Source organism: Poecile atricapillus, chromosome 6, assembly GCF_030490865.1.
Source record: "Poecile atricapillus isolate bPoeAtr1 chromosome 6, bPoeAtr1.hap1, whole genome shotgun sequence".
NCBI classification, from domain to species: domain Eukaryota; kingdom Metazoa; phylum Chordata; class Aves; order Passeriformes; family Paridae; genus Poecile; species Poecile atricapillus.
This window is the reverse complement of record NC_081254.1, coordinates 17,729,375-17,753,028: the sequence shown is the minus strand read 5'-3', so window position 1 is coordinate 17,753,028 and position 23,654 is coordinate 17,729,375. Positions and strand designations below refer to the sequence as shown.

General features: G+C 42.1%; 1 protein-coding gene across 12 annotated transcripts in view; it reads right to left on the bottom strand.

The window, feature by feature from the left end:
• Window positions 1-23,654, bottom strand: part of CAMK2G (calcium/calmodulin dependent protein kinase II gamma) — a 119,099-nt gene that overhangs the window by 11,109 nt on the left and 84,336 nt on the right. For 2 of the 12 annotated variants that reach the window (XM_058842104.1, XM_058842108.1), the window contains exons 13-18: window positions 17,508-17,548; window positions 8,834-8,866; window positions 4,784-4,852; window positions 3,119-3,163; window positions 2,440-2,488; window positions 296-409 (exon numbers count right to left, since the gene is read on the bottom strand). In XM_058842104.1, coding sequence (XP_058698087.1) covers window positions 296-409; window positions 2,440-2,488; window positions 3,119-3,163; window positions 4,784-4,852; window positions 8,834-8,866; window positions 17,508-17,548 — 351 coding nt within the window. The remainder of the gene's footprint in view (window positions 1-295; window positions 410-2,439; window positions 2,489-3,118; window positions 3,164-4,783; window positions 4,853-8,833; window positions 8,867-17,507; window positions 17,549-23,654) is intronic. The other 10 variants (XM_058842106.1, XM_058842111.1, XM_058842105.1 and 7 more) reach the window with 7 other exon arrangements.

Genomic DNA, 23,654 nt, shown 5'->3' with positions numbered 1-23,654 from the left:
CTCCACATCTCACCCAGATGAAAGCAAGTGAATGAAATTAGCTAGGATGAGGCTCTGGATTTTGTTGGTTTTTTTTTTCAGAAAGGGAAGGAAATGTTTGGAAAAATTCAGTGTGCAAAGGAGGGTATTTTGCAGGAAGGGAGATGATTTCTTTTTATTCTGGAGTACTGGAAATGAAAAATCAACATTTTGGAAGGAAGTTGAGGAAAGGAAAAATCTTAGGTAAGGAGAAATGGGAAGGATGAAGGAAGGGGTGGGAAGAAGATGCTGTGAAGCACTGCACCCCTGGACTTACTGGCTGAGAAACAGAGAGAAAGCTGGGACTGCATGGACTCAGTCTGTGTTTTGCTCTCACTGTGCCTCCGTCCTTCAAGCACTGAGCTGCCGTCCCCGGTGGAGAGAGGGGGAGCTAGCATGGCAGGGAATTAAAACACAAACACAAACAAAACACTCAAGTTCAGTAAATAAAAAAAGAGAAAGGAAATAGGAGAACATTAAAGAAACCACAATGCTGGGCACAAAACATGCAGGAGTATCCTCCAGGGCAAAGCCAAGTAGACAGCTCTACAACATGAACCTGCTGTGCAATTTAGAATGACACAAGGGCAGGGGGGCAGAGGAAGAACGACAACACACAGTGCCTTTAGCCCCACCCCAGTGGAAACAACAAATCCCTGAGGCAACTGTGGCTGATGGATAAAGACAATGTCTCCTACAGCACAGCAGAGCTCATCTGTGTATCCTGGTGTCTATTTAAAACAAGAAGTTGGCAGAGGAACTGCACAAACACTTCCCTTTTCAGAGAGCCATGGCTATGCAGAACACTGAGAACTCCAACACTCCCAAACCTTTTGGTCTACTTAGTTTTGCTCAAGTGCTTGCTTATCTTAAAATGTGTAAGGGCAGGAATGGAAAAGGAACGCTGGTGAACACAGCTACACTTAAAACTGGAGGACTAAAATTACCGGAGCTGGCCACAGCACAAACCACTACTGTGAAAACTCTTTCCCTCCCAATCACCATTCAAATGTTCCCTTTTACTAAAATCATAACAAAATTTTCTAACCTCTGACAAAAAACCCAAAACACAGTTTTGATCTGTAGCAATGTAGTCCTATAAAACTCTATACACTGACCAGCTTCCTTCCTTCCTCCCCACCTTCTGTTCCAGTTCTAGACTTCTTTTCCTCACAGCATTTGTATTCCTGACTTACAGCACCCATTGGCTCTGCTAGCTCAGCCATGGGACCTCTCCAGAATAGAAAGTGCCACAGGAGACAAGGTTCTGGACAAATACCTGTTCTGGATGGCTATCCAGAAGAGATGATAAATCAAATTCATTACCACACTATGAAACCCATCCAGTTCCCGTCCCTCAAAGCTAGGTTCTTAAGGCATGGATTACTCTTTGGCAAAAAGGTAGGAGCTAGAACACTGTCCTGTAATGAGGCCAGGTCTTATCTGAAACAATCTGTATTGCAGAGCTCATTCACTCACTGGCATGTGTTTCTGCTCCCTGTGATTCCTCAGAAGAGGAGCCAGCAGCTTGTGACAAGCCATGGGAAAAGCATCAGGAACTACCCCACTGACAGAGGTGACAATGCTGCTACATCACAGGGTCAGCACTGATTTTTCCCTGGATATGTAAATCAGATTAACTACAGGGAGCATGAGAATACCTCTGCCTCAAAATGCAAGTTATTAACACATTTGTCTCAGAATGCAAACTACCTTCATCCATCCCAAACTTGCTTGTTCAGGAAAATGTCTGCTCATCCTTCATTAGGGAGGTTACGCAAAAGATAGCTGCTCAAACAACACAAGCAGATATGGAACTTGGAGCTCCTTCATTTAAAGAGTTTTACAAGCACAGAATATTCATGATATGGTCACTGAAAGGCATGAAATCTCAGCCTCTCCCTCTACTGATATCTCAGTCAAGGACAACAGGCTGAGACTGATCTTCATCTTAGAAAAAAAATAAACCCAAAGAGAAAAAATAACAAGGGAAGTCTTTGCATATCACAAGAAAGATTCCCAGAAAGGGGTGAAAAGGGAGACTGAGTAGTAACAGAGAGGTTTCAACTCCCTGTAATCTACAGGGAAGCACAAAAACACAAGCAGAGACCAAACCTCAAGGGACTGGTAGGGATTTTCCACACCTAGAAATGGACTGGAGATGAACAGATTATGATATATGCAAGAAAAGAATTCCAACTCTGAGACAAAAACAAATTAGCTCAGTGTTTATATACCACAGAGGCCAAGTCAGACCGTTCCCCAATGCACGGTCCCACTGTGACAGGAATGACAGCGTCATGGCGAATTTATGAACTGAGTCAGACAGAAATCTGGGAAGCTAGCTCAAGGCAATGACTGAATCTCTAGAATCCCTTGCCTACACTTAACTGTATTAGAAATTACAGGCAAAATACCTACCTTTCAGATCCTCATCTTCAGTTGTGGTGTTACAGCTCTCTGTGGAACCCTGCACAGCAGAACAGAGCATTACCAGGCATCAGCAGTTGGAGCATGAGCAAATAGTTTGATTTCTTTGCGAAGAAAGATGGGGAAAAGCACAAAAACGTTGGCAGGGATGGAAGGGAGAGGATGATACAAGGAAGATTTGGATGTAAGCAGGCCAAATACAAAACATAACAGCATCTCTGCTCAGCTTTTGCATGTTCGAGCCATTAACTTTTACAAGTGTGGAAGCTACCAAACTCTGTCAAATGAAATCTAATGAGAGTTGCTTCTGCTTGGAAGAATAGCCACAAGAAGCTAAAGAAGGGCTCCTAGGCTTCCTCATTTCTCAGAAGAAGTGTCCATTTGCAGAAGAAAAAAAAGTGCCTATACCTCCTCTTCCATCCCACATACGAAAGAGAGTGGTGATTATACACTACAATAGGAAAGATGTGTTAATATCTGAACAGTTGTCTTTACTCAGCCTGCTTCAGAGATCCACAGCCATATAACACAACCCTTCTAGTCTATTGTCAGCAGTATTCAGGAGCATGCTACAAACCAGACATTGGAAAGGTAGGAACTGAATTAAGGTACACGAAGACAAGAACAAGAGAGAAGCAGAGGTTTCTCTGGCAACACTTCCATCCCTTACCTTTATGCCATCTGTAGCATTATGGACAACAGTTGTTTGAGGCTCCTAGGAAAGGATGGAAGAATCATTAAACTCTAGTTCCAAAGCATTCTCTCATTTACTTTCACTCCCCAGCAAGTGGAAAAAAAGGTGGCTGACATTAAAAAAACCAAATCAAATCACAAACTCCAAACAGCACACATGTGCCTGCGTGCATGCGCGCACACTTCCTGCACAGGTTTCATTAAGAGATAGGCTGCACTAAAAGCTAAAGTCACAAGGAGACAAAGCCCCCAGCTTCCCTGCAACTGCCCCTAATTCCTAATTCGCTTCCAGTGAACTAGGCTGGCACAGACACCAGGGGGCAACCAAGCAGCCAGTCTGCACCCTCTGCAGCCATTCATGAAGTAATGACCCCTCAACAGTGTCCTCACTGGAAAATGCTTCAGAAGAGGAGAGGGGGAAGAAAGGATAATGGGATAGCTGAAGAAAGGATAACTGGGCTGGGGCCTTTGTCTCCCAGTTTTTTGGAAAGGTTGCAGGGTATTTTACCCTAAAAAAGGGACATTCATAATTTTCATAATAAAAAAAGGATGAGCCAGACCACCTCAATGCCTCTCAGAGAGGAGTTGCTGAGGAACTGTGAAAAAGGCACATTTTTATAAAAGTCTCTGAAATGAGCTCCAATCTCAATAATAACCATATTTAATAATTTAGAAAGGCTCTCTCAATATCAAAAACATCATGAACAAAGCTAGTGAAAAGAAAGCAGAAAATTATGAAGTGTCCCAAGAATCCTTCATCCTACAACAAAAAACCCAACACCAAATCCCACCCTCCTGTGCCCCCAAAAATGCCAAATCCAACTCTCCAGAGACAGACAACGAAGAGCAGCTACCAGGCCTATTGGTACTAAGTAGCTCCTGCACTCATCCCTTCATTACCAGGAAAAGACTTCAGGATCCTGCACCATCTCCTCCCACTGCTGTCATTCTTGCTGGGTGGCTCAGCAAGGGCATCAGGGCTGCTGGGCAGTGCTGTACACTCACCCATCTGCCTCTGCCACCCACTGCACTGCCTGATCTTCCATGGGTACTGAGGCAGGCCACACACCCAAGCTGTGCTGTTCAATGTACTTGGCACTGGCACTGTACTGGTACTGCAGAACTTGCACACAGGCCAAACAGAAAATGCCAGCCCAGCAAGTCAGTGAGCTACAGGAGATCAGCCACTCAACTGAGAAGGCCAAATAGGCCAGCAAAGGATTCTTCTAAAAACCCTTTGTATGTCCTTTCTTCCCTGGTGTCCTGAAGTCCATCCTCCTTTTCCTGAGTGCTGGAGAGTGGATGGAGCTTGACACTCTCTTCTTTGAAACCATCCTCCCCAAAGCCAGCAGGAACAGTTGAACGGGACACACAGAACTATACAGGGGTGGCACACGGGGAAGTCCAGGCAAGCTGCGATCCCCACACCCAACTACAGCTCTGCTCAGCACCCCCATCCCAAAGCCTGTGAGGCTGTGATCAGGCCCCACAGCAGCACAGGGACACAGACAGAACGAAGCCAAAACATAAGCTGAAACAGAGTGGCACAAGCAGCACTCGGGAAAGGGTTTGGGAGAAGAAGGGGAGAGGACAGAATCAAAATTAAACAAACAGGAAAAAAAATAGCGGTTGGGGAAGATACCATGGACGTCTGCACTGGGGGTGTTTCTTTTGCAGTGCTTACTATACTGGTTTTGTTGTTGCTCTGTGGCTGAGACAGAAAAACATGGTTTTAGTTTCCCTGCTGGGCAGCAGAGGCAGCAAGAAAATGACAGTATTGATTCAACCCCAACCATCGCCTCAGACCCAACCCTCCCCACAGGCTCAGTCACCAAGAAGATGGAGGAAGGAGGAGTGCTGCCTGGGTTGCTGGACATCATCCTTCCCCCAGAGGCAATAGAAGTTGTAAGGGATGTACCAAAATCCAAATATGAATGGACTGCTAGAGCTATAAGGAAGGAAAACAGAAGGCAAAAAGGCAGCAGCCCAAAGGGGTGGAGAGAATCCTGCAATGAGCACTAACAAAAATATCTGGTGAAGGAAAATGAGAGATGGCAGCTGTCCTGAGAGGAAGAGACTACAGAATGAGAGACACAATAGTCATGGTCTCAAACGGGGCAAAAATGAGAGTCAAGTCTGAGGTGGCCCAAAGTGTACAGAAACAGTTCTAGGGATGTGATAATGCTGAGAATTCCAGGGAATCTATTGATCCAAGTAAAAGTGTGATCAGCCCTAGAAAAGGTAGAGAAAAGGTAATGTATGATATGTAGTATCCCTGCTGTGACCTGAACAAAGAGACTTCAGGACCAAAATATTGAAAGGAACGGGATTGGGACGTAAGGAAAAGGCCATATAGTTCCCCAAGTAGGAAGTTCTCTGGATGGTGCCCAGCAGCTTTTCATCTTTCCCCTCTTCAGACTCTCTTGTAGCTGCAGTAGAAGAATAAAATCTCTGTTTCTTGCATTCATACAGCACAACAGTGAAGCCATCACCAGCTTGCTGAAAAGAACCATCCCACTGAGTCATGTACACCAGGAATGAGCCAAGTCTGTTTGTAGGAAGACAAATCTGTGTCCATAAGTATAGAGTTCCTAGCCCACAAATCCAGCCCACGTGTGACTCCCACACCAGGCTACGTCTCTTTTGCTGCTAGACACCAGCAGCAAGGTCAAAATTGGCACTGCAGGAGCCTCGCTCACACTCCTTAGTTTACAGCTCAGGGTACCTGATGGGAGCTCACAGTAGTGTGCCCTCGTTGCAGAGGCTCTCTATCCCACTCAGGGAGTGCAAACTCATACTGCAAAACATCAGGCCCTCATCACCACACCACAAACACCACAAAGAATGGAAAGTCAAATGCTAAGCTGGAAAACATCTACCAAAGGTGTAATTATGTCAACCAGTGACAGATCTTATAAGACCAAGACTTAACAAACACCTACTAACAATTCGGTTTTTCTTCACAAGCAACATGTCTTAGCTTAACTATCCCTTTTGGAGAGGGAGAGAGGAGAAACAAAAGATGAAGATGGGGCAGGTGGAGAGGGGAGAAAGTAGAAGAGAGAGAGAGAGGCAGGAATGAACTCTTTAGAAATCCATGGAGAAAAAAGAACATATACACTCAAACTCCAACCTAAGAAAGGAGAAATACAACAGAAATTACATTTTGCTGCCTCTTTCTAGACATCCCTGCATTGTCCTAAGACTCTGGCCTTTCAAGAGTTTTTTTCATGCATGTATTTCCAGCCTGATGGTAGAAGAGATGACAGGTCACTGTGGATGTAAAAGAGGAGCAGATCAACCTGAAAAAATTAATCTCAAGCTATTTTGTGGTACAAAAACAATCAAACTTCTGACAATGGTCCACTTCTCCACACAGCACTGAGGCTCTTGTACTTCTTCAGAAACAGTGATCCTAATGCAGAGATCTATCTTCCAAACCCCTTCCAGTTAGAGGAATGTAACCCATTTTTCTTAGTCCACTGGGATAAGAAGATAAAATTAGTATGAAAGAAGCTATTCAAAAATAATTCCAGTGTTTTGGAAGGCTTTATAACTAAAACCAAATGAGAAAAAAAAAACCCTAAACAAAACTAAGCTAAAAAAAAAACCAAAAAAAACCCAACCAACTAACAAAAACCCCCCAAAACCAACAAAAGACCCCACCAACCCAAAAAACCCCAAAACCAACCAAACAAACAAAAAAAACAACACAAAAAAACCAACCAAAACCTAAACAAACATCCAGGAAGCCACCATTCCAAGAAAAAGCTGACTAGAGCCTGTTAGGAGTGTTATGTTGCCTTACAAAGTTGCAAACCCCCTCACACCCAAAGCACACAGCCTGCCTTCCAGTCTGCGCTGAGCACCCAGCTCACCCATGATATTCTTCCCCAGCCAGTGGGCTGAAGATGATCATGTATCATGTTTGCTAGTCCAGAACTGGATAGCATTTTACTACAGGATAGTGTCCCAATGAAATTAGAGGCAGCTTAGCCTACACTTTTTTCACATCTCTTTCTCAGGTGGGGGAAGGTATCTGACATATTGAGCTTCCTGCACACACTCATGTCATGTGGCCATCTAGCCAACTGCTCTTCCCTGGAAAAAGCTAGCCTTCCCTTCCCAGAAATGCAGGCAGCACAGCCAACTCTTACCCCTCCTTCCTCCCTGCTGCCAGCCAACATCACTCACTGGCCAGGGTACAATCCTTGGTAATTCTGTACAAATCAAGTTGAAAGAGGCCAATTCACCTAAAAAGGTGCTAGGCCCTTCTTAAGGTCTGTAACACGATTAGTTTTGGCACAGCAGTTGGCAACATTTCCTGACAAGAGACAGACAGACAGGCATGAACAACACAGAGGGTGCAAGAGAAAGAAAACAGACCAGCGCTCATATCGTAGGGACACACACATGTAGCTGACTAAAAGAAAGGATCTACCAACACATGGGCTGTCTCTGGTTTTTCAGCTACTTTCACTGCTTTCATGTTTTCAGAAGCTGATGCTTACATGGCTTACATATCCCAGCTGCTTTAAAACAATATGCAAAGGCAATTTAAGTATTGTTGGCAGTGGGCAAAAAGGAAGAGTAAGAAAGGCACAGTAAACTTCTGCCCTGCAAAAAGGCAGGGCTGGTGAAAAGTGAGTCACTTCAGATTTTCAAAGCAGTACTTTGGGATTACTTTTTTTGTGGGTTTTTTTTACACAGTTTTAATGTATCATTGAAGGAGGAAGAGGAGAAATATCTTCCAGGCAGTAATGAAATAACATTATTTTGCTTTCTTGGTACTGTAACATTCCCACTTCTATCTGAAACAGGGGAGAAATATTTTTCTGTTACTTTTCTGTGCATAGGAGATAATACAATAATTTTTGTACTTTAGTTACAGTTCATATCTTGGTGTTGAAGTATGTCAGTGGGGCTGTGTATGACTTCTGACAATATGACACTGGCCAATTTCCTCTTTGGACCCTTGAGAGTGGATTTGACTACTTTTTTTGACAAATTCTATAAATGTCAAACACCTTGATGGATGAAAAAGGAAATGTACAAGACACGGGAGGCAGTTACTGGGTATTTGGTCATGCTGGGATACATAAACAAGGTCAGGACAAAAGGAAATTTTGGATTATAAAGGCTCTGACAAACCTTTTCAGTAAGTATGCTAAAAAAAGAAGTGACCGGCAGCTCTGAGCTGCCCAGTGGTGCTGTGCCCACACATTTCATCTGAACAGTGGAGCCCCATCAGTCTCTGCCACATTTGGAGCGACTCCCAGTTTGTTCTACACTGCAGTGCTCCTATCAAGGATGACAGCACCAACACCAGGCAAAGCACCTGTTCCTTTTTTTGGCACCTCTGTAACAGAATGACAAAGCCTCGTGTCCAGATGAGGCACACACCTGCTCTGCCGAGCCCAAGAGAACCACTGTCTTTTTTTGTTTCACACTCAGAGCAGGAAAAGTCAAACTGTTGCCAGTAGTTGGATTTTCTGCACAAAATGGGAGCTGTATGTGGCCAGAGGATCACAGAGCCCTTTTTGTGAGGACATGGACCCTTGAGTGCACACTGATCCCCCCTGCCACCCCCCTGCACGGACATGCTATGTAGGGTGATGAGCACAAGCCGAGCGTGCATGGCATGGAAAATGGCGGAGGCATGAATCGCAGGCAGCTTACGGGAGGTGCTCACCATCAAATGCACACTGGAGCTCGACTTCCTTTTCTGGACACATCATTGAGAGAGGGAAAGAGAAGGGAAGAGAGGAGATGAGAAGAAAAGCACAGAAACTATTCACACATTAGTGTGCCAGCAAGGGCCCCCCTGCCAATAATGCTCCCCTGAGGCAGGTATAAGCACCAGCAGAAATGCACAGACACGGAAAAAAGGAACAGAGAGAGAAATCACCATTAAAGCACACGACTGCACACCAGGGGAAAGGGCAGGGCTGAAGACCCCCATCCCCTCAAACACTGAGGTCAGAATATAGGTGCCCCACACACTGATATAAGGAGAGAAGGAGAGCAATATATATGCAGAAGATGTGGGATACAAGGGGGTGTCTCTCTGTGTTCTCCCACGTCAGAAAATGGGGCAGCTTCCCCAGCCAAATTGAGAGGTAGGCAGAAACCCCCTGTGTGTCCACATTTGGAGGATGCAGGTGTGTTTGCAACTCAAATTAGAGGATAGGGAGGAGGCCACAACAGAAAGGCACACGCAGAGGCTAAAGAAAGAAGAGGGAACTTGTGTGCATAGCATGGGGAGGAGAAAGGTTCCCTCACATAGAATTTGGGGTTGATTGGAGAGGTAAGGTAGACTGATGTTCAAACAAGAAAGACAGAAGCACTCAACAGCCAGAACACTTTGCACTCTCAGGCATTGGGAGAAGAACGAACAGGTTCAAACTACTCAACCTTCTTGGACTCTACTCTTGTTCAATGGCATCTTCAGTCATCTTCAAAGACACCTTCACACCAAACTGCACTCTCCAGTAAATGAGGCTCAGCATGCACTTCCTTCCTCTTTCACTAAACTTTGAGTGCCATCTAGTTCAAGCTGACCCTTGCAGGTGTTTCAGCATTACAATGCTACGCCTTCCCCTTGCTGTCTCCATGTACATTTTCCACCTGCCCTTCCCCTTTGGTACTATCCAGGCTATTGCTCTGCTGCTTACCATGGTCTAGCCCACAGAGTGGTATAGGACAGCACACCTCACGTCAGTCAAAACCCACAATGGACTGGGCACAGTTCTGCAGCTCTGGACTCCTGCACGCTACCACAGCACCCCCTGGAGCAGCCTGTGAGTGCAGAACAGGCCATGGAGTTGGAGCTCCCCACTTCATACACTTACTGAGCCTTCGCAGCTCTTACCTTGAATATTGCCTTCATCCGGCTATCCTCATATCAGAGCTCAAGCACACATGCAGGCTGGCATGTCTTTGAAAGCAGAAGTGCCTATGTTCACCTCACACGCAGAACCACATTCCTAATCACACCATACAGTCCACAGTCACATAGCCGCTGCATGAGCAGACTCAAACCAGCAAAGCTTCTGCCTCCATCTGTTCTTTAATTCCAGTACAGGCTCTAATCTGTTCAGCATTTGGTTCACAAATCTTCCACTTCATGGAGGCACAACATAGGGCTTGCCATTACATGGTTTACAAATTTGTGTTTCCTCTCATTTCTTTCGGGACAATTTAGCTTCTCCACAGGCTTCTCAAGCTAGAGCTAAAATAGCATGTACTACCAGTGCATGAATATAATGCTTAGACTGCCATCAACCCAGAGAAATCCTTGTACCCCATCACAACAGGGAATTTTTAACTGGGAAAACTGGAAATTCACACAAATGGAAAACTTCAGTTTTTACTTTTAATGTATCCTGTAAGTTGCAGCAGACAAAAGGAGACTATATGGATACCAAGGTAAACCTGTCTCTAAGAAAGACAAAATCATTTGAAATTCATACAGACTTCCAGTAAGTTACAAAAGAGAAAAAAGGGACAGAAAATGTTAAGATACAAGCAAAAGGTTCAATATGAAAAGAATCAACCAAACCATGCAGAAAACAAACATCATCCTACATAGAAGCACAAGTAACACTGACACAGGAGGAAACAGAACCCTCTGCAGATCAGAACTTAATTAGAGTACAAGCTAAATTTAAAACAGTGTTAGTCTATTACAGGGAATGATATAGTGTAGAAATCCCAGAAAGCACATTATTACAGGCTACTATAATAACACAGGGAAGAAAAGCTAGGTTGGCAGTGTGAAAAGGGCGAGGAGTGAGGTCTGTGTTATGACAGAGCATGAAAATACTACTAAAACACAAGACAGGTTAGAAAATGCCAACATAAGGCACTGGCAGTAAGTGCTAAAGCCTCAAAACTTATTCAGTCAAATCATATACAAGGAAGTTACTAAAACCAGATCAACCTCCCAATAAATCTTAACAGCTGCATCAGAACCATCTATTGTTACCTTCCCAAGGTGACTAGCTGAGTGAGCAAAGCTTTTTGTTCTTCTTGTAATGTGACTGCAACTTAGCAAAGTAAATAAGAGAACAGAAGTTTAGTCATAGACTTCTCTTTCCCTTCCATAACACAGATACATCTCTAAGAGCTTCTAGGCAGTGCAGAGATGTCCCAGGGAATGAAAAAAAATTATTAAAGGCAGAAACAGCCTATGGTAAAGTACCTCACTGATCACTTTAAGGGTTTCCCTACACTCGAGTGACAAAACATTCTCCCAAAGCAGTACAGACAACAAACCTAGGGATGAATGTTTGCTACAGTTCTATTTTTATTACGTGTGTGAATTTTAGGTGTTCGTCTTGAAAGAGGAGCAGATTCTCTACAGTGAAACTTAAGGAAGAGACTTGCTTTAGGTAACAACCAACAGAAGTCAGCAGGTGACAGAAGACAACCTGAAGAATCAGTCTGTTCAGCATGGCAGAAAAAAATACTAGAAATGGTGAGCATGAATCATTCCATAACACATACTAAAACATACTGTAAGAAATAGAGTGATTCCAAGCAAGGTCCCATTCACAGTCCTGGGAACTTAACATGGCTATTTTATTTATGACAGCTTTTTGTGTTTCTGTCTTCTACATACAGTTCTCCCCCAGCCTGATAGTGACAGTATTTTCGATAAAATATCATGCTTGCAGCAACTCATATTCCTATGGAGAGTATAGTAATTTCAGAACTTAAGATAGGAAAAAAATGTTGAACTAAAAGCAGATCATCATAGTGAGAGTCATCTTGAACCAGCAAATTTGACGTCCTATTTCTCCTTCTGCTTTAGCCCTTTTGTGTGATGCTGAGCAAATAATTTAATCTTTGTCAAACCATCTTCTCTCGCCCTTTTGTCAGCTTGTCTATTTAAATTGTAAGCTAAGAGGCAGGGATTTTCTGCTTAGCCACCACTAGCTAAGCACACTGGACCCTTGATCTCAGTTGGTGTTTCTAGGCATTACAACAATGCAGTGAGAAAACTGAATGCATCAAAGGTGGATATAATGTGCTACTGGATGTCAGCACTTAAACAGATCTGAAGCATTCCCTAGGTGTCTTGCATAACACAGTTCAGCACAAAACTCTGCTGTTCAGATGAACTTGGGTTCTTCCTGTTCAGCTTTACAATAAAGAATGTTTAAGCAGTATGGCTTTAAGATTATAACAAGTCCAGATGCAGAGATAGGAACATTAACTCCCACTAGTCATGGTATGAATGTTACTTGACCCTTGCAGATTTCATAGGTTGCTTCACCTTTCTATTGTGCCTTCTCTGTTTAAGGCATGCTTTGACCAGCTGCTTCCCAGCAGCCATGCCAGTTTACAGAGGATGCCAGAGCATACTTCCTTCCCCACATACTCTTTACTGGGCAAAGGGCAGGGAAAGCTGGTATACATCAGGCATAAAATGTACACTTACTGCAATATTCCTTTCAAACAGCAGAACAAATGGTATTTGGTGCCTCTTTGCAGTTATGTAATATATAGAGCAGATTTTAGAACATTAACCTTGTTATACCAAATAAATGGATTTTTCCACTTTCAGTTGAATTCTCCTTTCAGCTGTGCTATTCAGCTTTTACAGGGAAAGAAAACAGAGTGCATGTGGCAGAAAGACAAGGTAGAAAATCATCAGACTTGGCAGAGCATTGCAAGTGAATGCTGTTAAAATTTCCTGCATCCCACAGCATGCTCCACAATTTACTATCTACATAGTGTTACAGTGGGCCTGAAGAACATTACTGATATAATTTTGTAAATTCTAGTCACAAACCCAAGTGGTCAGAAGTAAACAAAAAAGAAAAAAAGAAACTGACAAAGAGTTTAGAGAAGGACCAATTTAAAAACAATTACAATTACATGCTTAACTGAAAATAATACTTTGTGCATGAAAAAATTCTGCTTATAGAAACAGGTCTTACAGGCCCTGCGAAACACACAACACCTCTCACAACAGCAGGAAGTGCAATACCCCTTTGGAAAAAAGAGAATATAACTCTTTGAAGTGCTACCCAAAAACAAAAAAAACCACAAACAAACAAATTTTAAAAAAAATCAGCAGTAGGACTGTAACACTAACGACAGGGAGCCCAGACCCTGACAAGCTTATAGGAAGGACACTCTGCATAAAGTGTCCTTAATCTTCATCCAGGTGTTTGCCCCAGCCCACTCCTTAATCCCCTCTCTCACCTTGCAGTAGATGGCAACTCCAGAATACAGTAAGAAAGGGGAATAAGAAAACAAGTAAATTTGTTTTGAAACTATCTAAAGTCAATTATAAAATGGTAGATGCACAATGTTGCTCATAAATTTAGAATCTTAAAAAAATACCTGGGACCTACAGTGATGACCACAAGATATGTGGTATGTTAGAGGGACAACTCGTCACTCAGTATCTTCTAGCCTCACTTTCTGGAACTGAAATCAGCAAACCATATTCCTTGGGGATAAAACTTGGGCCATCCTGCAGCTACTCCAACAGCTTGGATCCAAACTGTGCTTGAAGAAAGTAAATGCAGCACTACAAAGGTTTGGTGAGCAGGCAGAATTTAAGATTCAAGGCAGTTTAAATCATTCATTATTTAAGATAATGGAAAAGTTCTCAAGTGCCAAGCTGATGAAATATCTACCAATTAGCAGAATTAGTACTTGAAATAGAAGCAACAGTGCAAAATTAAAACCAGGAAAGCTTCAAATAAAATTTGGAAAGGAATTTGCTAGAGGGGAGGGTCATATCCATGGAAATTTATCAAAACAACCCCAGTGTGGACACACTAGTATTGGAATTTTAAAAAAAAGTTTCTTTCTCGTCTTCCCTTCCTGATTTAAGCTTCTCCCAGTGCCTTCTAAAATGGTCTGATCCAAGTAAAATGCATGCACCCTCATTGCTTTAGTCCTAAACTTTCTTCAGTGAAGGATTTGAGTCTATTGCTAGAGAAACATATTTGTGCCCTTTTTTTTTTAATGTATCAGCTCAACACAATTCACACTAAATGCTCATATCACCACATATGACTATTAAATCATTCCTCTCTCATTTATGCTAAGTCAGGACATACATGCTGTAGTTTGCATCAGAAATTCACCAATGCACATTTTCATGAAGTTATTGGGAATAAAGCATGAGAAAGATGTATATGTCTCACTCAAGCTTGTGTAATACTATGTAATAAAAATTCCTACTATCCTTGTCAAACAATGCAGGATTGTAGCACAGACAGCTCTAAATACCAGCCAAAAAAAAAGGGGAAGTTACTTTGAACAGAAAGTAAATTAACATGAACTGGTGGTACTTTTTTCTCAATGTCTTTAAAGCCATTAAGTTTTACACTAGTGTAATAATCTATTAGTGGAAGAAATACTCTTTCCATTCTTATCTACTTTGTGGATACCTGTGACAACAGTCTTATGGTGCATAGTCACCCTGGATCAGATAAAACCAATGAAGAAACTGAAACATATTTTCTCTCAAATATCCATAAAGAGTTGATTTCCAAGAAGGTTGTAAGAGACAAACAAACAGAAAACTCAACATTCTAAACCAGTCTTCTTATCTGGAGGAAACATGAGAAACAGCCTAACCAGATGGCATGTGGTCAGCAGCAGACTACAGTTAAAACTACAGCATGCAGTGTTTGTTCTAAACCTACGTCTGATGTAGAATAATTTATATAGGAAGTGGGAGTGAAAAGGATACCACAAAGCTGAAAACCTGGTTGGTGTTCAAGCCACAGTATTTGTGCTCTGCACTACTGCAATGGGCAGAAAATAATCATTTGCCACAAGTAAGACCAGATGCTCTTACCTCAATCAGACACTGCCACAAGTTGTTTGTCAGAACTGTACAGGGTGAGAAAGTGAGTGGAGCTAAAATTCCAAGTTTCCTGCATAAGGAGCAACACATGACAAGTATGCTGGTCACAATGGTGAGGCCACCAAGCAGACAGTGACCAGCACAAAGACTGTCTCCAGCAGCCAATGGGCCAGTACTGCTCCAACAAGCAAATGGACATGGTAAAAAGCTACACTTCTAATGGGATGCAGCACCCATTACAGGAGGGCAAGGAAAGAGATAAGCATGTAGACACCGAAATCCTACAACAGAAGTGTTAAGGATGTCCTACAAACACACAGAGACCGTTATGCACTCACTGTCTTGTCCAAGCTTAGCACTGGGGGAAAACAACTTTGACTTTTAAAAGTCTGTATTACTGAGCAGAAGAATAACTGAAGACAGTTACTTTAACAGGAGCTTTCATAAGAAATACATTACTTATTTCTGAGTTTTGACACTTACAGAAATGAGGACTCAAAATCCACACCTGAAGATAGACACCATTTAGGAAAAATGGGAAGCTTCAACACCCCTCCTGGGGGCCCTCAGCCCAGGGTGACCATGAGCAATGGACAACACTGCAGTTCACACTGCAAAGCCAGTCTGCTATAACCCTTTGGAGGGAGGAAGCTGCTTGCAGACTTGGAGACTGCAGGTCTCCAGTGTCCTACAGAAGCAGTGGTTTCTAGAGGACAATCTCATTCACCATGAACAGAGAATGCTATGCTCCCTAATATAACCTCCACTTTATCAAAGTATTCAATTACACATACGAGAAACAACATATACAGCAAAGGGCTGAAGAAAAGTAAATCCAGAATTATCCTTTTCACAGAGGAAGACATCATGTACTCCATGAACCAAACAGCACAAGCTTTCTGTGGAGCTGGAAGGTTCTATTGTACAGGGTCTCCTTGTAACTACATTACCAGGAAGTGGTTCTTCGAGATTTATATGTACATTCTTTGTCAATTTTTAAAATATTTTAATCCAAGGTATGATACTCCCTGAAAGCTTGTTAGAAATCAAGAATCCTAAAAGAAAGTCTTTTCTTGTCTAGATAAGTAACAAAACTATGTAGGGATGTTGATACCTGCTATTTTTCCAATTACTTCTCCCCTGTCTCATTGGGATTTTGAAGCAAGCACCTGTTGGTTCTCATTTCACAACATTTGGGATAATCTACTCTTATTCTACCGGAATTTTACTGTAATGTTTTAAATATCAACAGATGCAACAACTCTAACACACTTGCTGCATTAGTGTGCATGTGTTCATTGCATGTCTGTACAAGAGGCAGGCTGGTGCAAAGGCCAAAAGCTCACTCTTGCAGGCACATTTCAAAGACAAGAATCCTATGGCAGGAAGAGCATTTTCACAGAGTATTTTGATCAAAAAATAAACAAACCCCAAAACCTGGATGTCAATAGGAAAGAATACCACAGAACTGTAAGGATGCATGTTTTATTAGAGCAGTCTCCAAAACAAACACAACTCTTCTATAAACACCTCTTTTTCCAGCAGCCTGCTTGTACTGTGAGCCCTCTGGGAACAAAGCCTCATTGAAACAGAGAAGGGCTCAGAGAGCAGGAGAGTACAAGTGTGCTGGTCCTACAGTGTGAATGTCAGCCCCCAGCACAGAAAGAATGAAGACTGCCCACAGTGCTAAGCCAGGAGATGAACTGTTCCACCTAACAGCTGTGGAGAAAGGTTTGGAGTTCAAAGGAAAATGCAAGTAAATAAGCCCAACTCTTCTTTTCCATGTGGAGGACAATTATCCTTCAGAACAGTTAGGGGAGGACCATGCTCTAGCTTATAATCGTGTTTCCTGCAGTATCAGATGGTAAAGGGCTGCTGCCTGCAACAACAGAGCCTTGGCCTGTAACCTCCAGAATTAAATGATGACCATGCAACACAGACAGTGACATTGAAGTGGGGAAAAAAAAATTTCTTCAGAAGGGAACAGGAGAGTGTCTCAACTTCAGGCACATGAGCTGAACTTTGACACAATCCTCAGTTTCTGGTTGGGCCAAACATGAACATTTGGAGGCTCCTCCTTCCCCACCCTTCTTGCTCAACTTTCAGCATCTGTCCAAGTGAGTAGACCAAGAAACTTCCATGGGGTCTGCTGGGTATATCATCAGTCACTCACAATTGGTATGTGCAATTTTCACAGTCCAAAGCACTGAACAGAACAGACTAGTCAGAGGCATGTGTCACAACTGAGCAAGTCCTTGGTCTTTGTAATCCAGTGCTGACCAGTTCTCCATACATCACAGAAAGGGGAAAAGGAATTCCTGCTGCTGCAACAGTGCACTTAGCTACTTATGCATATAAGGAACACTAAGATCCCACCCAGGGTTCCATAACAAGATGCTGTTTATAGCAATCCCAGCCACAGGACAGGGCTGTGGTTTTACCCTGGAAGGGGACAGGCACCAGAGAGAAAGGCTGCCTTCTGTTCAGGTGGTGGGAGAGACAGTGAAATGGCAAGGCAAGAACTTACCTTCACTCCATCTGACTTCTTATTCAGCAGGCTTTTGGCAGCTGTGGAGAGAAGCAGAAGTAGGTCAGATTTTGGTTTCAAGACTATCTTCTCTCTCTCTCTCTCTGCCACATCCCTCAAAAATGCACAAAACTACAGAAGGACAACCATCCTGCTAATTCCTCACTGGCAGCAAGAGACCTGGAAAACAGGACACGTCACTGATCAAATTCATCCCGATAGCAGAGGGTCATCTATCCTAACTATTGTTCACTTATTCAGGCAAAATACTACACTTCCACCACCTCAAGAAGACCACATCTGAAGTGGTAATTCAGAGCTTCTCTGTCAATCCTCCACTCACACACTGCAACCCCACCCAGAAGTGTCAGCAGTTACAGGGGGAAAAGCTTAAGAAACCTGTCTGATTTTTACAACAGGATCAAGGCTGCACCTGTAAGTGCATCCATTCACAAAACAGACCTGGTTTATAAAGGGGCTGCTGATAACACAGAAGCCTTCTAATTACTTTTATTCACAGTTTCTCTGGGGATAGCTGGATAGCTAAATGAAAGGGGGTGAAAAAGTGCAAAAGGAAGCACCTGAAAATCGTTTCAAAAAGGAAGAATGGCAAGAGTCTGGGAACAAGGCTGAATTTCTTCATTGAAAGGTAAAGATTCTCTGCTGTGCTCAACTTGAACAACCAGTGAAACAGAGAATGATAAGCACACACAGAGAGCCCACAACAAATGCCTGGCAGAAGCAACACTTGGGAGTGATGAAGGAGATGCTCCATCTATTACAGCAAAGTGGTACATTAACAATGACTTTCAACAGCAAGACCCCATCTACAACTTCAACAGATAGAAACCATTTCTTGTCTACTTATGAAGAATGTATCAACTTCTGTAAACAGCATGCAAGACAGCTCCTGGACCAACACATACTCTCCTAAGCAGCTGCTGGGAAACTTATGTGTCTGGGCACCTGGGTTTTAGGTGCAGCAAAGATAAGGCCTAGAGAAAAGGCAAGACCTAAGACAATGCTCACATGACTGTTGAAGTGTTCAATTTCCAAAGACATACTGATCAGCTTCCACAGAGTGCTCAGTCCCTCTAGAAGCAGCGATGTTAGGCAAAGAAGGTTTTTGCAATACCTAAGCAACTGTTCAAATTTTATGTCATTTTCCACCCTGCCTTCCCTACAAGACCCTACAGACATGGATTAACTACACAATTTTAGCTGAGTTGGTGCAAATGACTAGAGCATCTCCTCCCAACAAAGAGGTGGCACTCCATATAAGCTTACTAGAATCTTTGGTTTTCTAATTCTACTCTCTAATGCAAGTATAAAGCTAGATTACAATTTTGTTTTCATTCCAGCTCTCAGAAACCAAGAACATTGGGAGAACCTCATGCAGAGGTTTTCTGAATGTGATGTGTCAAAACACAATGTTCCAATGTGCACACATGGAGGTGGGCAAAGCAATTCATCTGCCCTGCAACAGTCTCTTTTCTGAGTGTACACATATTAAAACATTGTAAGACTGCAAGGCAAAAGTTCTTGCCACCTTCAAGGCATGACAAAGGCTGACTTGATTCTACCTGCAAGTGAGGAAGAGACCAATGTGACTATGGGGTCAAAAGAGGTCCAGCATTCATACCACACATGCATCAAGGCATCTCACACAACAACTTCAGAAAACAAGAGACTGTTACAGTCTTACAACACTTCAGAAGGAGTAAAGGATTCTGCAATATAACAAATATGCCAAATGGGACATCCTTGAAGTGAAAAAAAACCAAACAAAACCACCATCAGAGAAGCAAAATAGTACCAACATATGTTCTGGGCACATCCTAGAGACAAGGAGGGAAGAAACATTTTTCACACTTTCTGCAGTTTTCCCACAACCTCACATTTGTCTTTGTGGACAGGAGACAGCTAAAATCATGTTCTACAATATCAAAGCAAATTCAGCTGAGAGTGCCTTTGTCCAGCCCAGCACTACGTAATGTTGATCTGTGTTCCCTGGTGCAGCCTGCCTGTCCAGCCTCCTTCCCTGATTGTACCTCTGCATGACACACACTGCTCTCCCACAGGCCTGACAGCATCCCAGCACTGTAGAAAGAAACTTGGTCTGTGGTGTATTTGGTTCATGCATCATACTGTGGTTTATAAAGACAGCTGGAGAGCCTGTGAAATGTGTGAAATTTACACACAAAGATAACTCAGACACCTCAGAGAACAGGGAAGCATGCAGGTCTACCCAGAGATCAGCCTGTACAAGTTACAAGACAGAAATAAAAGGGATGCAAGAGGAATTTCTGCATAAGCAATAGATGAGATTTTCTGTAATAATAATCCTTTTAGAAGACAGGCAGATTTGCAAAGAGACAACAGGAGGGGAAAAATCCAAAGACACATGCAGGCAGATTCTTTGCTGTTCCTGAAATGATCTTGTAGCAATGCTCTACGGTTTTCCAGGCATGGATGCTAATATTAATTTTTTCTGTCTTTCCCATTTCCTCTATATGTTAAAGGGATTCAATTCCCTCTTCTCTTAACTTCTAGAAGTAAAAAGTTTTTCTAGAATAAAGGAACATGAAAGCACATGCTGCTAACCCTGTAAATTATAAACAGTTCTGTTCCTGACTTAACAAGACACTCTTCAATTAATCTCTGAAGAGAAACACAAAAGGCATCTCCTGCACATACCCCTCCCTCTCCCCACATTTCTCAGTTCTGGCCTCCATATTAAACAGCCTGGGCTCTAGACCGTGCTCCTGGCAGAAACAGAAATCCCAAATGCTGAACTCATCAGCAATAAACACCAGACACTCTGGATGCACCAGGGCCAAGGGGGGACTGAAGAGGAAATACTCACTCCAAAGACAGACACGGATAGTGCCTTTCCCAGTGCCAGCCCCACTCCTCCTCTTCCAGAGAGAGCAGCCCTTCATCCAGCCTGTGCCTTGGTTTGCCCTGTCCTCAGCTACCAAAACTCAGTTACATTTCTCACTTCAGTTACGCTTCCAGAGAGTTCTATTTTTGTGATGCAGGAAGAACGCTGAGGCTGCTTTTATTAAGTTTGACTAACTTATGATGCTAGTCCAACAAACAAGCTGAGTTCTGGTTTCTAAACACAAGCACTTTTACCTGAAGAATTCTGGACTTTATTGAGACTCGATAAAATAAAAATTATATCATACCAACACAGACTTCCCAATGACACAGAGTTGCAGCTTGTCATTATCATATTCTCAGTTCAAAGAAAATCATATTAACTGTTTCTCAATTTGATGCCACTTCTGGGGTCACCACAAGGGAGCCAACAGTCAGTGTACAGTCACAAGAGGCACTTCTGGCTACCATCACACAATGCCCATGAATGCAGTGTAAATTCAAGAATATCCATTTATTAAGGACAAACACCACAGTAAAAAGTATTCACAGAACTTTCCTGAACTTTAGAGAGAGGAACTTCTAGAAGTAGAAGAAATTATTCTAATCATTTACATCCATTTTTGATGATAAATCAGACTCTCTGACTATAGTGATAAACACATGCAGTAATGAAATCCATGTCACTTTAGGAAGTTGCAAATGGAAGTTTGGCAGGTCCACACAGAGAAAACACTTAAAAACAACTTAATTTTTCATTAAATGTGACTACATCTTCTGCTTGGGAAATGTGGTTTCCAGTGATTTTACACTTATTTAATCAAATCTCTAAAAATACCTCATAATTCTTTCCCTCTCCATATTTTCATACCTTTGGATTCCTACCAGGAAATACAAATTTCTGGTCCTGAATCAATATCTACCTAACATAGCACTTTAGAAACTTCACATACTTATTTCAGTTAAAGAAAATAACTCAATTTTCATCCTGAGTGTAGATGTAGATATGTATGTATATGCATATATATACACAAAAAAAAAACAAACCCAAAAAACAAACCACACAGCAAAAATTCAGTTTCATGCTTCTGGAAGGGAGGTATAACAAAACAGCAAATTATTTCAGTACCACTTCAGTATTTGTATTATTTCCTCCTTCTTGCTCTTTAGTCAGCTAAAAAATGTCTCTGTACAGGTTACTCTATAAATATGCACAGGCATATTTGGGCCTTCTTTACTTAGTTAGAAAGAACTCTGCTCCTTGAATCTGCCTCCAGCCTCTCTGAGCCTCACCTATCTAGTCAAAAACCCAAACCTGCACATTGGAGAGATGTAACAAGTTCCTGTCACACTCTGCCACAGTAACTCCCTCACAAAACAGACTTGAGCAAGTGACAATAACCTAGAAAAAAGCTCAACATCAGTTAAAAATAGAGGTTTCAGGCTTAATTACCTGCAATGTTTGCGTTAGGATCTATTTTGAACACAGGACTTGTGCTGAACCATGTGCTAGAAATGAATTTCACAGTGTGAAAGCTTGTTGAACAGCTCCCCAAATAAACAGTTGCAATCCATTTAGGAAAACAGTACTAAGAATTTCACATAGGCCACTTGTAAGTTGTGCATAAAAATCAGCTTACGGAGAAAAGCCACTTCTCAGCATTTTGTGAAGATGGCTGCTCCTAAGATGAAAACCATTTTTTCCCCATCCTTTCACTCAGCTTACAGCAAGCTTATTTAGAGTTTCATCTACACAAATTAGTCCAGGCATCCTTAAATATTGCAGGAATCTCTAAAAGCCTTGCCAACTCTCTTCTAGTAATACATTTACATTTACTTCTCAGAAGATGATTTAGGAGTTTCTTGCACATGACCTAATCTGTTGATTTACCTGACTGCACTTCTGTATTCAGTAAGTGAATGCAGATCACAGCAGCATTTGCTTAGATCATCTGAATATCAGAAACTCCAAGTGAACACCCAAGTGAACATCCAAGTGATCACCCTATGTGTGACCCTGACAATCCTACAGCAAAATTTAGATTGCATTGTTCTCTCTTGCAGCTGAATTAACACCTACCAGAGTGTAGTGAGAAGCTATAAATCCCTTATTGTAACCAACTTCCTGACTTATACTGAAAGGAGTGCAACTACCTGCTTTTAATGAATAGCCTACAGCTGGCCTGAGATGTAATCTTCTAAAAAGAACCACAAACAGCCAACATTAAATGGCTGAATATATCATAACTGGGGAAAGAAACCAGATACCCTTTAACTTAACTGGCCTGGGGCACAAGGCACATAGCAAGCAACAAATTACTCTCAAAAGAACAGAAACTTTTTTTTTTTCCTTTGTAAAAACCAAGAATTTTTGGTGGGCTAAAAAGAAAGAGTACTGCTAGAGATTCTTTAGGAATACAATTTGTCACAGGCCTACACAGTGAAGGAACTCCATATTACAAAATGTGACATAGGAGATAGTAATGACTACAAGATTAAAGGAGTCTTCTCATATTTCCTGCAGATAGTACAATCATGCCTAATTAATTGATACTGGGGTCACATGAGCCTTCATTTTCCTCTTTTTATAAAACATCTGTGAAAGAAGCTTTTAGGAGATCTCATCCCCAGGCAGGAAGAAGCTTCTCTCTTCATAAATCTAGTTCCCTGTCTGCTGGGAATGGGACTTTTAAAAACCCACAAAATAGTGTCACCCAATTAGAGAAAATAAAAACCCCTTAAGGGGTTAGGGAAAGAAACAAATATTATTGCAGAACTCTTCAGTGCAGTTAGATGCCTATCATGGTAAGAAGTCTGAGCTCTACCCAAGGTTCCCACACAAGTTTTTTAACTTATTACTTTCAGTTCGCACGTATTTATTCTTTAATTCCAGCAGATGTATCTACTTAACTGCAGCCAACTAGAAAACCTAAGTAAATTAAAAAATAATTACAATTTAAAAAAAAGTCAAGCTCATATTACACAAAGTCCTGTAAAGAAAACAGGAGTAGATGATCTCACCCCTCTGAAAACACATAAAAATGTAAGAAATTGCTACTCTCAACAGAGGCTTTGCATCTAAATCCACAACATCTCTTTCTGGACAGTTTTTCTGAGTGTCTCACTCTTGGCATCACGGTTTATATTCAAAGCAGAACTCAGTGACACTGCAAACCTTGCACTCACTATGGGCCACCTAGGATTTCCTTTCCTTCAGCTGTTAACTGAAGTGGATACAGCAGCTTCAGTCCTTGACACACAGAA